The 12,631-nt window shown below is 48.7% G+C and overlaps 2 protein-coding genes across 3 annotated transcripts in view; one reads left to right on the top strand and one right to left on the bottom strand.

The window, feature by feature from the left end:
- The window catches only part of RGS12 (regulator of G protein signaling 12), a 60,132-nt gene extending 48,607 nt beyond the window's left edge, over positions 1-11,525 (top strand). Inside the window, exons 17-18 of one of the 2 annotated variants that reach the window (XM_081958936.1) lie at positions 7,732-8,244; positions 9,930-11,525. In XM_081958936.1, the coding sequence (XP_081815062.1) occupies positions 7,732-8,244; positions 9,930-10,285 (869 nt within the window). In that variant the 3' untranslated portion in view covers positions 10,286-11,525. Of the gene's footprint in view, positions 1-7,731; positions 8,245-9,929 lie in introns of those variants that run through there. The other variant, XR_014175856.1, reaches the window with a different exon arrangement.
- The window catches only part of MSANTD1 (Myb/SANT DNA binding domain containing 1), a 108,293-nt gene that overhangs the window by 59,741 nt on the left and 35,921 nt on the right, over positions 1-12,631 (bottom strand). The window lies entirely within an intron of this gene.

The raw sequence follows: 12,631 nt of genomic DNA, 5'->3' as shown, positions 1-12,631 counted from the left end.
TGGCCAGCTGACAGGGCAGTGCCTCGCGTGCCCTGACAAATGGCTCCGTGTGCCACCTGTGGCACGCGTGCCATAGGTTCGCCATCACTGTTCTAGTCCAACCCCCTGCTCAAGGCAGGAGACCGTAAACCATTACGGATAGATGTCTGCCCAATCTTTTCTTGAAGACCTCCAGCGATGGGACACCCACAACTCCGGGAGAGAGGCTGTTCCATTGCTTAATTGCTCTCGCTGTTAGGTGAGTCCCAGGTAGGAATTCTCTTTGAGTAACCTCTACCCATAAGTGGTGGGGCATCTGTCCCACCGAAGAGCGAAGCCATGGCAGTGTCTGCAGCTGGCACATAGAAGATGCCCAAAGCTCTCCACTCTCACCAGGCTGATGCCCAGAGGATGACTCTGTTGTTGCTTTTTTCCCCTTCATTGGTGTAGTACTTCCTGCTCACCGTTAGATGGCTCTTTCCAAACCGCAAGTACAACCCAACAGCTGACTGTCAATAGCTGTCAAAAGTGCATAAAATCCGCGAAAAAAAATCAAATAAAACAAGGAGAAAAAGGACTTCCCCTTGGGCTCTTTCTTTGCTTAATTAATTTCTCCACTTCCAAACGGCAGAAGACATAAATCCTCTGAGGCTGTGGTGTTTCTACCTCCGCTGCCTCTTTTTTTTTTTCTTCAATAAAATTCCCCGAAAGCCAGTTAGTCACTAATTCCGCTCCGGGACCCTTTAAGATCAAAATCAATGTTTCTTTTTCTCTGTGAGTTGGTCAATCACTCGCCCAGTTTCCACACTCCATTCCAACACCGCTCCAGCACACATAGCTTAGTCTAGATGCCCCAGCTTTGTAGCGGTCATTTAATTATGGCCGCCGCCCCCGCTACCAGTTTGAAGGGCTTTTCTCCGACCTATCGAGGAACTGCCAGTTCCTCTTGGTCGTCCGAGACATCCCTTCTTCTCCCTCCAGGACAGGTTTCGGTCCGACGACCTCCCGACAGCGGTTTGTCCAGCTGGATTTTCACGTGGCTCAGCAGAGCCCGCTTTTTTCCAGCTGGTCTCGCCGTGATGCTTCCGGCTTCTCCTTCCAGATGATGACCTTCGACAACCAATTTGGTAGAGGACCTATCTCCCAACACCTCATCCAACGACTTGTTTTAGACTTCCCTTTACAAATCACCTTTGGCAGGTAGGTGAAGCTTGTCCTGGATCCTCCACAGAGGGAAGAAATGTTGGGGAAAGCCTCCTTAGCTTCGCCCGTTCATCTTAGATACCTCTTCTTGGTCAACCTTTGGTGAGGATGGAAATAAGAGAGGGAATCTATTGCTTTGCCGGAGGAGTGGTGCGGTGGCCTAGAGGTGGAGCTCTCGCCTCCCAATCAGGGGGCAGTGAATTCGAACCTAGGTAGAGGCAGAGATTTCTCTCTCTGGGCACGATGAGAATATATCTGCTGAATATAACTCCGCATTGATGACAGGGAAGGGCATCCGGCCAGTAAACACACTCCTAGCTTCATTCAGTTGCCCAGACTTCACCCTGCAAAGGATGATGGGGTCGTTAAACCAAGATGATGATGATAGAATGCTTTGCTGGCATTTCAGCTCATGGAAGTTTCCACTTGGCAGATCACGTGCCAGGAAGCATAACTTGAATAGAATCCTCATCACAGAAGGGTTGAAGGGAACTCTGGAGATCATGTAGCCCAGTCTCCTGCAGGAATCTCTTCCTACAGCTTCTCCGATGACGTCCTTCTCCTGAGCCGTCACCAGCTCATCATCCCCACTCCCCAGCCTAAACTTTTCTTGCTACGTAGAGAGACGGTTGGGTCTATTGGCCAAGGCGTTGGGCTAGAAACCAAGAGACCAGGAATTCTAATCCCGCCTTGGACTAGATGATTCCTAAGAAGGGACTATAGGATCAGAGGGGCAGGTCTGAGATCCCACCATGATGCTGCCTCTGCTTTCCGAGGCAACTTTGGACAGCTGGTCCCAGAAGATCTCTCGTTTTGGCTGGGCCACCAGGTAGGTAGGTAAGTTCCCAGCCTTGTCAATACTTTGCAAAGGGGAAATTCCATTTCAGGACTCGCCCTGGGCTGCTTCTCTCTGTTTGTGGCGATACGGATCTATTATGCCAGGGGTCCCCAACTCCTCCATCCATGGATCCGCACAGGGCTGTGGGATGCTGGCAACCGAGCCACGAAAACAAGGAAAACCCTGTCCACGGGATACAGGCAGCACGCAAAACTATGTCCACAGAAAAATCCTTTCTCCGGCTCCCGGTGCCCAAAAGATTGGGTGGGGGGGATGGGGGCACACAAATCCAACTAAGCCCAGTTGAACTCTTATCACGCTTCTAGACTTCTGTTGTAGCTGTTTTACTACCTGTATTGGATGTGGTCAAAGGTAGTCCTCGAGTTACGACAGTCCATTTAGTGACCGTTCAAAGTTACAACAGCGCTGAAAAAAAGGGACTTACGACTGTTTTTTAAACTTATGACCATTACAGCATCCCCCGAGGACACATGATCAAAATCCAGACGCTCGGCAACTGACTCATAGTTATGACCGTTGCTGTGTCCCGGGGGGGGGGGGTATCATGCGATCCCCTTTTCCCGACCTCCCAAAAAGCCAGATAACCGGGCTTAACTAACTCAGCCGTTGCGGCTATTCGCTTTGCAACCTCGGCAAGGAAAATCATAAAATGGGGGCAGCGCTCGCTCCCTTGACCCACGTCCCACTTAGGAGCAGGAATTTCGGGCTCCGTAATGGTCGTAAGCCGAGGACTAGCGGTACCGATGTAACAATTTCAGCGCTTCATTTAACAGCCGTGGCAAGAAAGGCCGTACAACGTGGGTCAAAACCCACTCTGCCCATGTTCCGCTTAGCAACATAAACGGGCAAAATTGCAAGTCGTAAGTCGAGGACGAGCTGTAATTTAACGTCCCCTTCTTGATTTGATTTTGTGGCTCTCCTCCCAGAACCCACCTGGGTTGTCCTGGGCTAGTTTACATCACAAGGTGCATGAAAAGGTTGCCTGTTTGTTAGCGTTGTTGAGCTGTCTTCTTTCTCTTCTTACCGCTTTTCTGTGGCAACATTCGTTCTAGCCAGAGCCATGTTCTCTGTGGAAAAACACATTTGGGCGCATAAAATAGCCCGATTACAGTCGTAAGTCAAGGACTACCTGTACAGTAAATCTTGGGGTGGGGAATCCTCTATAAACTACAGCACAGGGAGGGAGGGAGGGAGGGAGGGAGGGAGGGAGGGAGGGAGGAAGGAAGGAAGGAAGGAAGGAAGGAAGGAAGGAAGGAAGGAAGGAAGGAAGGAAGGAAGGAGAGAGGAAGGGAGGAATGGAAGAGGGAGGGAGGAAGAAAAGGAAGAAAGGAAGGAATAGAGAAGAGGGATAGAAGAGAGGAAGGGAGGAATGGAAGAGGGAGGGAAGACAAAAAGGAAGGAAGGAATAGAGAGGAAGGGAGCAATAGAGAGGAGGGATAGAGGAGAGGAAGGGGGAAAAGAAGAGGAAGGAAGGAAGGAAGGAAAGAAAAAGAAAGAAAGAAAGAAAGAAAGAAAGAAAGAAAGAAAGAAAGAAAGAAAGAAAGAAAGAAAGAAGAAACTGCTGGGATCCTGGAGTCTTAGTGGACAACCAGCTAAATATGAACCAGCCGTGTGCAGCAGCAGCCAAAAAAGCCAACTCAATCCTAAATTGCATTAACAGAGGGATACAATCGAGATCAAGTGAGGTACTAATACCACTCTGTAAAGCCTTAGTAAGGCCACACCTAGAGTACTGCGTCCAGTTTTGGTCACCCCACTATAAAAAAAGATGCTGAGACTCTAGAAAGAGTGCAGAGAAGAGCAACCAGGATCGATGAGGGGACTGGAGGATAAAACATATATAAAGAACGGTTGCAGGAACTGGGCCTGGCTAGTCTATGGAAGAGAAGGACCAGGGGAGACAGGAGAGCATCTTTCAATATTGGAGGGGCTGCCCCAGAGAGGAGGAAGGGGGTCAAGCTATTCTCCAAAGCCCCTGAAGGAACAATGGATGGAAACTGACCAAGGAGAGATTCAACCTGGAAACGAGGAACAGTTTGTCAAAGTGTGAACAGGAGTTGCCTTCGGAAGTTGTGGGAGCTTCATCCCTGGAGACTTTCAAGAAGAGACTGGACTGCCCTCTGTCAGAAATGGTGTAGGGTCTCCTGATTGGGCAGGGGGTTAGATTAGATGACCCACAAGGCCCCTTCCAAATATATTAGTTTGTTATTATTCTATTATTCAGATTTTGTGGGAGCTTCATCACTGGAGGCTTTCGAGAAGAGACTAGAGTCTCCTGCTTGGGCGGGGTTGGGGTTGGACTAGATGACCCACAAGGTCCCTTCCCACTCTGTTAATCTGTTAAGTAATTTACCGTACCTGGCGGCTTTCAAGAAGAGACTGGACTGCCATCACAAACAGTTTAGGGTCCCCTGCTTGGGCAGAGGGGGGAGGGGGGTTGGACTAGATGACCTCCATGGTGCCTTCTAACTCTGTTAACCTGCAATCTTGTTTGTCCATGAAATTCTTTTTAATTTGTAATTCGGATTCCAGAACAAGAGTGCAAGAATTAGGAATGTTTTAATTAGGAATTAGAGCAACTTCAAGACTATTCATTCAGATGAGATAAAAGCCAAAAATTGGATCTCACCGCACAGAATTTAATTCCATTTTAGAAGAAACTTTCAAAACATGAAGACAGCACAGGTAGTCCTCGACTTACAAGAGTTCATTTAGCGACCACTCCTAGTTACGTCAGAACTCCCAGAAAAAAAAAGGGAACGACGACCGTTTTTCAAACTTACGACCGTTGCGTGGTCAACCGTGTTACTAACGTATCAACTGCTCGTGTTCACTTAACCACAGTGACAAGAAAGGTTGTAAAATGGAGCAAGTTCACTTAACAACCCTCTCACTTAGCAACAGAAATTTTGAGCTCCGTTGTAAGTCAAGAACTACAGATTCATTTAATGACCGTTCAAAGTTACAACGGCACTGAAAAATTGACTTACCACTGTTTTTCCCACTTAATGGGAGCATCCTCACCATCACGCAATCAAAATTCAGATGCTTAGCGACCGATTCATATTTACGACGGTTGCAGTGATCCCCTCCTGCGTCCTTCTGACGACCAAAATCAATGGGAAGCCAGATTAACTTAACAACCGGGTTACCAGCTTACCCACTGAAGCGATTCACTTAACAATGGATGGCGAGACAGGCCTTTAAAGAGGGCAAAACTCACTTAGCGAATGTCTCGCTTAGCAGCAAAAGTTTTGAGACCTTTCCCATTTTTTTTTCACGACTCTTTCCCCAAAAGAACACCATTTATGTACCCATCTTCTTACCAATTTGCCAAGACTATTTGGAAAGTTTACAATATTTGTGTAGCCTAATAGTAGCACGGTCTGTCTGTCTGTCTGTCTGTCTCACCTGTGGATTAACTTCAGGAATAATTCTTCATGCCTAGTTAAAATATTGTGGATTAAAAAAGAATTCTGCGCCACACGGTATAATATAATCAACTTCAAATCCTAAATTACCTTCCTAGAACCGAGATGGCGAACCTATGCCACGCATGGTCAAAACAGCACACGAAGCCATGGCGCCCGGCACTGTTTGTATGCGTGGATTTCTGGCACGGATGCACACACGACAATCAGCTGTCCTTCGCGCGCGCGCCAGGCATGAAATCCTCTTACCTTTGCTAGCGGTTTGGAGCCTCGGAGCGTGCACATGCGCGGAAGCTTCTGCGCATGTGCAGAACGTCCGTGATAATGTCTGGGCAGGTGGGCGGAGCCTCCTACCACAGCCACTACTGGTTCGCCTGAACTGTTGCGAAGCGGCAGAATACGACCTCTGGCCTGCGCAAATGCCGAAAACCGGTGTGCGGCTAGCTGATTGTCGGGTATGCATGCGTGCCAGGATCCAAAAGTTCAGCTTTTCCCGTTGCACGATCCTTTTGCGCATGCGGCAGTGCTGAAAAACAGCCTGCGCAAGTGCACCAGTCCGGCTGATCGTCGGGCGCCAATGCGCTCTGAAACCCAGAAGTTTGGCTCTTCCGGAACGCGGCCCCGATAACCACATGCGCGAAATTTCGCACATTTTGGCCCTCTGTGCCGAAACGATGCGTCATCACCTTCCTAGAATCTTTAAATTTCTTTATGCAAACCAACTGTGTTTAATATAAAAATTTGTTAACATAACACTGAGAAAATCTGGTTTTTGCATGTACAGGTTGCATTTTTCAAAACTAGTCCTTGGAAAAAATGCAATTGTACTTGATTCCTTAAAACCAAGTTGGAACTTGCCATAATCCAAATTCAAAATGTATGCAGTCGTAAGAGGCTTTCCTCTCAACAACTACACTCTGGTTCCAAAAATCCTTTTTGCTTTTGTTTAATTAACAACGCCTTTTATTCAGTGGCATGTTGCTTTGCCTAAGTTATTAATTCGGTTTTCTCTAATTGATGGGAATGAACAAACCCTATTTTTGCCTGAAAAAACTGTTGCAAGAAAATATAAGCCAGTGCAGACAAATTAAAAGTTGTTCTCAAGAGTATATTTATTTAGTTATAATTTGATTTATTTCTACTTATTTATTACAAAGGAATTCTACCAGACATCTACTAGTTGTTAAAGTTTAGACCAGTGGTCACCTGGTGGTCCATGAGAAAATTTTGGTGGTCCACAGAAAAATTATTTGCATTTTTTATATTCCACTAAATACTATTTATCTTTTTAAAAAATGTCATATGAGTGGTCCGCGGGATTTAAAATTGTGAATTTAATAGTCCCTGAGGTCCGAATGGTTGGTGACCCCTGGTTTAGACTGCAAGTAGCCCTCGACTTACAACAATTCACTTAATGTCCGTTCAAAGTTAAAATGGCACTGAGAAAAGTGACTTATGACCATTATTCACAATTAGGACCTTGGGGAAAGCCTGATTCATTTAACGACCGTGGTACTAACTTACCAACTGCAGTGATTCACCGAACAAGTTCCTGGTTTAACAAATGCAATGATTCACTTAGCAACTGTGCACGGAAAGTCGTTAGAAGGGGCCAAACTCACCGGACAAATGTTTTCCCTTAGCAGCATAAATGTTGGCGCTTCATTACGGTCGTAACTCGAGGACTACCTGTCGTTTTGATGCATGACATTTATGAAATCACATCTGCTCCAAATAACCAACAGGGTTGTGTGTTCTGATGCTGCTTTTTCCAGGTTTTTAATAAACCCTTTGGAGGACGGAGAACCAAATTTGCAAAGTATTCAATTCAAAATGGCAGATATTTCTCTCTCTGGGCACAATGAGAAAATATCTGCCAAACAAAACTCCACATCGGCGACAGGAAGGGCATCTGGCCATTAAAACACTCCTCTAGCTCCATTCAGTTGCCCGGGCTCCAGCCCTCAAGGGATTATGGAGCAGATATTTCTCTCTCTGGGCACACTGAGAATATATCTGCCAAACAAAACTCCTCGTTGGCGACAGGAAAGGCATCTGGCCAGTAACACTCAGTTCCATTCAGTTGCCCAGACTCCACCCCGTGAGGGATTATGGAGTCATTAAAAGAGGATGATGATGATTGAATTCAAACAAAATTGAAACAAACAATAAACAAACAAACAAACAATTCAAAATGGCGGCTGGGTGTGATGGGCTTTTTGCAATGCTGACTCTCACCTTCTGGGTTTCTTGGCTTAGAATTTTTCGAACTCATATCCAAAGTCCAGAGTAACCGAGCCGACGACCAGCGTGGGTTGCTGAGAAAGGAAGACCTGGTTTTGCCTGAATTCCTTCAAATGCCCCCGGGCCAGACGGGCCTTTCCACATCTGTCCCCAGGGATACTGCAGGCACTCCCCCGAGGATGCCCCATCCTGATGGCCAGGAGGACAGAAGGTGCCTGCAATCCCCAAGCAACTCGGCGGCTGGACAGAGAGGTCCAGAGGACGGCGGGATGATGCCCGTGGCTCTCGCCCCCGCGACCAGCGATGGAAATGCTCGCCGCCCTCCGAATCTGCTTTTGCAGGGCAACCCCAGGTGGAAAGAAGAGGTGGAGACGATGGAGGAGGAGGAGGAGGAGGAGGATGTGGTCCTGGCAGACCTCACCCTGGTGCCGGAGGGGGACATCACCAGCCCCCCAAGCTGCAGGCTGCCCCTCTCCGAGACGGGAAGTCCCACCGAGGCCAAAGCCGGCTACGAGAAATTCAGACCAGGTATTTCCAGATATTGAATGGCTTGGCAATCATTCTCTGTTATGCTTGTTGCATGGTTTGTTACACTGGCTTACTGTTGTGGCCCACTAGTAACCAGCAGAGCTGGCAGCAGATTAGGACAGTGAGGAGGTTGGGGAGGAAGATGGGCCAGTCCTGGAGTCTGGGGAAGGCTCTGATGAGGGCTCTGTGTCGGAGTCAGAGACGGGGCCAGGGCTGTCTGACAGTTATCAGCTGCCTTCGGAATCAGACATCAGTGGGGCAGAGAAACAGCTGGAGCCTGTTCCCAGTGTGCGCATGCACAGAGCTGCCACACGAAGGGAACAGCTAAAGAACAGGGGTCGACTTGGGAGTAAAGCCACAGGTGGACGATGAATGGCCCCTCCCAGAAAAAATAAAAGAGGAACGAAAGGGGAGTGGAGTTTGCAGGAGACAATTAGTTCACTTCATTGGTTCATGACTTCTCCGAGACTCCTTGCCAAGTTCTGCAGATCTCGGCCTGGCAGCTCTCCAAGCCAGAGAAGGTCTGTGACTGTAAATCCTCCCTTGAAAGATTTTGCTGGATGTGAATGAGCAGAATTCACAGTCAATTAATAAAAGGGGTTTTTGTCGGGACCAGGAGTTTGCTTCCTGCTCTTGGGAAGCCTCGGTCAGAACATGGGAATCCTTCTCTGTCATGCTCATTGCACTATTTGTTATACTTTGGCTTATGCCCAAAGATCCTAGGACAGGCAGTCCCCAACTTACAATGGTTCACTTAGTGACCGTTTGAATTTGCAACCGTCCTGAAAAAAGGCAGTTAATGGCCATTTTTCATAGTTATGACCTTTGCAGCATCCCCGTACTCAGGTGATCCAAATTCATACGCTTGGCAACGGGTTCATACTTAACGATACAGGGAGTCCTCGACGTACCACCACAATTAAGCCCCGTATTTTGTGTTGCTAAGTGAGACATTTGTTCAGTGAGTTTTACCCCGTTTTACAATCTTTCCTGCCACAGTTGTTAGGGGAATCACTGCAGTTGTTACATTAGGAACACAGTTGTTAAGAGAATCTGACTGCCCCATCCATGTTGCTTGTCAGAACGTCACAAGAGGGGATCACATGACCCCCCCGACTCATATGTCTGACGGTTGCATTGTCCCGGGGAGCACATGATCCCCTTTTGCGACCTTCTGACAAGCAGAGCCAATTGGGAAGCCCGCTTCACTTAACAGCCGTGTTGCTCACTTAGCAATTTGCAAAGATCTGCTTAACAACAGAGGCCAGAAAAGTCGTAAAACGGGGCCAAACTCCCTTGACCAATGTCTCCCTTAGCAATGTGAATTTTGGGCTCCGTCGGGGTCGTAGGTTCGAGGATTACCGCCACAAGTATCCAATAAAGGCATGAAAGACCATTCTAAGGAAACAGAGTGAACGAAATAGCATCACAACTCGTGTGCTAAGACGTCACAATCAGAGGCGGTATTCAGCCGGTTCGGACCGGTTCGCCTGCGGAAATGGCGGATGGGTCCGCCCACCTGCCCCAGCTCTACGGGATCCCATTTAGGCTCTTTTTTAAGGCAAAGGCGGAGCACAAACGCGTGCTCACTTTTGCAGACTGATGGGAAGGTACGTAAATACCACCTCTGGTCACAGTACGAAGCCTTCTCATCTTCCCTCTTCCCTTTTTCCTCTGTGTTCTAGGTCTGCTCCATAAGCCTAGAACCCACCTCCGAGGGAGCGAGGGGAGCCTTTACGACCCAACCTCCCCAAGCCATCATCGTGACTTTAACCCTGCCGTGATCCGAAAGGAGACTTGTAGGCCCGAACTCCCGATCCGTTGCGTAATCGACGTGGACAGTGTGACTACATCATTGCCAGCCCCGCGATGGTCGTGTCCCGAACCAGAGAGCCATGTCCTTTTTGACGGCAGCGTCTCGGAGCCCAGAGCCGGCCAGCCGAAAAGACAAACGAGAACTCAAAGGACATCCAACCTTCCCGCTGTCCCTGCAGCCGGGAGTGAGGAGAACGAGGGTCCTTGTAAGGCGACTTTCGTTTGAACGTCTGGACGTGCAATGCCTGGGGCGCTTTGTGCTCCCTGTGGCCTTCACCTGTGGAGCCGCGGTGGTGCAGTGGTTAGAGTGGGGTACTGCAGGCTACTTCTGCCGACTGCCTGCAATTTGGCAGTTTGAATCTCACCAGGCTCAAGGTTGACTCAGCCTTCCGTCCTTCCGAGGTCGGTCAGACGAGGACCCAAAATTGTTGGGGGCAATAGGCTGACTCTGTACACCACTTAGAGAGGGGCTGTAAAGCACTGCGAAGTGGTATATGAGTCTAAGTGCTATTGCTATTTTCCTTCCTTCCCAGTGGTTAGAATGCAGTATTGCAGGTTAACTCTGCCCAGTGCCAGCAGTTTGATCCTGACCATCTGAAAGGTTGACTCACCCTTCCATCCTTCTGAGATTGGTAAAATGAGGACTCAGATTGTTGGGAGCAGGAGGCTCTGTAACCGCTAGAGTGGGCGGTAAAGCACTGTGAAACGGTATATAAGTCTTAAGTACTGTTGCTAGTTCGTCATTCCTTCCTTCCTTCCCATAGATTTCCACTGCTCTCCTCTCCTCTGCATGTGCGTATCTGCACATCAGGCACTGGACCCAGATGTTCCCCCTCTTCCTCATCAGCCACCTCCAGACCTGGGGGCTGTTGACTCTCCATCTGAGGGCTGACGGACGGTCCGGGCTTCGCCTCTCTCTCTCTGACAGCTCCATTCCCTCTTCCCCCTCGGAGCTCCCAGGTTGCTCTGACCCCCACACTTACTCCTTATCTGATTCGGCTGCTGGAGGGGCCGGCACAATACCCCATTCTGTTTGTCCGTTGCCGAGTTGACCAGGAGAAGCTGGCCAGGGCAACTTGGCCATGATGAGTTGACTATGGTGAGTTGTCCCGATCCATTTCACCCCAAGGAACAGCTGACAGTACTGTGATTGTTGGGGAATCCACAAGTAACGTCACACTTGGACCCCTTGAAGGTGGACTCGTGGGTCTCATTATATGCCACCACATCCAGTGTGAAATTCAGCAGGTTCTGACAGGTCCTGGAAAACCGGTAGTGGAAATTTTGAGTAGTTCGGAGAACTGGCAAATACCACCTCTGGCTGGCCTCGCCCCCATCTAAATCCCAGCTGATCAGGAGGGAATGCTGATTTTGCAGTATCCTTCCCCTTGAGTGAGGCGGGAATGGGGATTTTGCAGTATCCTTCCCCTGGAGTGTGGAGGGAATGGGGATTTTGCAGTATCCTTCCCCTGGAGTGAGGAGGGAATGGGGATTTTACAGTATCCTTCCCCTGGAGTGTGGAGGGAATGGGGATTTTGCAGTATCCTTCCCCTGGAGTGAGGAGGGAATGGGGATTTTGCAGTATCCTTCCCCTTGAGTGTGGAGGGAATGGGGATTTTGCAGTATCCTTCCCCTGGAGTGAGGAGGGAATGGGGATTTTACAGTATCCTTCCCCTGGAGTGAGGAGGGAATGGGGATTTTACAGTATCCTTCCCCTGGAGTGTGGAGGGAATGGGGATTTTGCAGTATCCTTCCCCTGGAGTGAGGAGGGAATGGGGATTTTGCAGTATCCTTCCCCTGGAGTGTGGAGGGAATGGGGATTTTGCAGTATCCTTCCCCTGGAGTGAGGAGGGAATGGGGATTTTGCAGTATCCTTCCCCTTGAGTGTGGAGGGAATGGGGATTTTGCAGTATCCTTCCCCTGGAGTGAGGAGGGAATGGGGATTTTACAGTATCCTTCCCCTGGAGTGTGGAGGGAATGGGGATTTTGCAGTATCCTTCCCCTGGAGTGAGGAGGGAGTGGGGATTTTGCAGTATCCTTCCCCTGGAGTGTGGAGGGAATGGGGATTTTGCAGTATCCTTCCCCTGGAGTGAGGAGGGAATGGAGTATCCTTCCCCTGCCACGCCCACCAAGTCACATCCACAGAACTGGTAGTAAAAAAAACTTCACCACTGATCACGTCTGCTTAATGGGAAGGATCACAACTCACTGGTCATTCACCGCAAACTGGAAGTTTCTGGCATTACATGTTGGGCCATGCCACGCCCCTATGTCCGCCCCCCCAAAGCAGAATTCGAACCCCGTTCTGGAATTCAGGAGGAAGAAGAGGATGCATATCATTTTTGGACATTTTGGTTTTTGTCTGTAAGCTTTTCATTTTGTCCATTGTGTGTAAATTGAATGGTTTAATTTAAGAGTAAACTTATCTTTTAAAATTAACTTCGCCTCTTCGGGCTGCGTTATTCAACCGGGGCCCTATAGTTGGGCTTGTTAATTCTCAACAAGTGGAGCAGGGAAAGGAAGCCTACTGCAAATATTGATCATCCCCAATGCTCTGCAGCCTGCTTTCTTT

This window comes from Natrix helvetica (genome assembly GCF_964273705.1).
Source record: "Natrix helvetica genome assembly, chromosome: 7".
Classification (NCBI taxonomy): domain Eukaryota; kingdom Metazoa; phylum Chordata; class Lepidosauria; order Squamata; family Natricidae; genus Natrix; species Natrix helvetica.
This window is presented reverse-complemented; position numbering and strand designations above follow the sequence as displayed.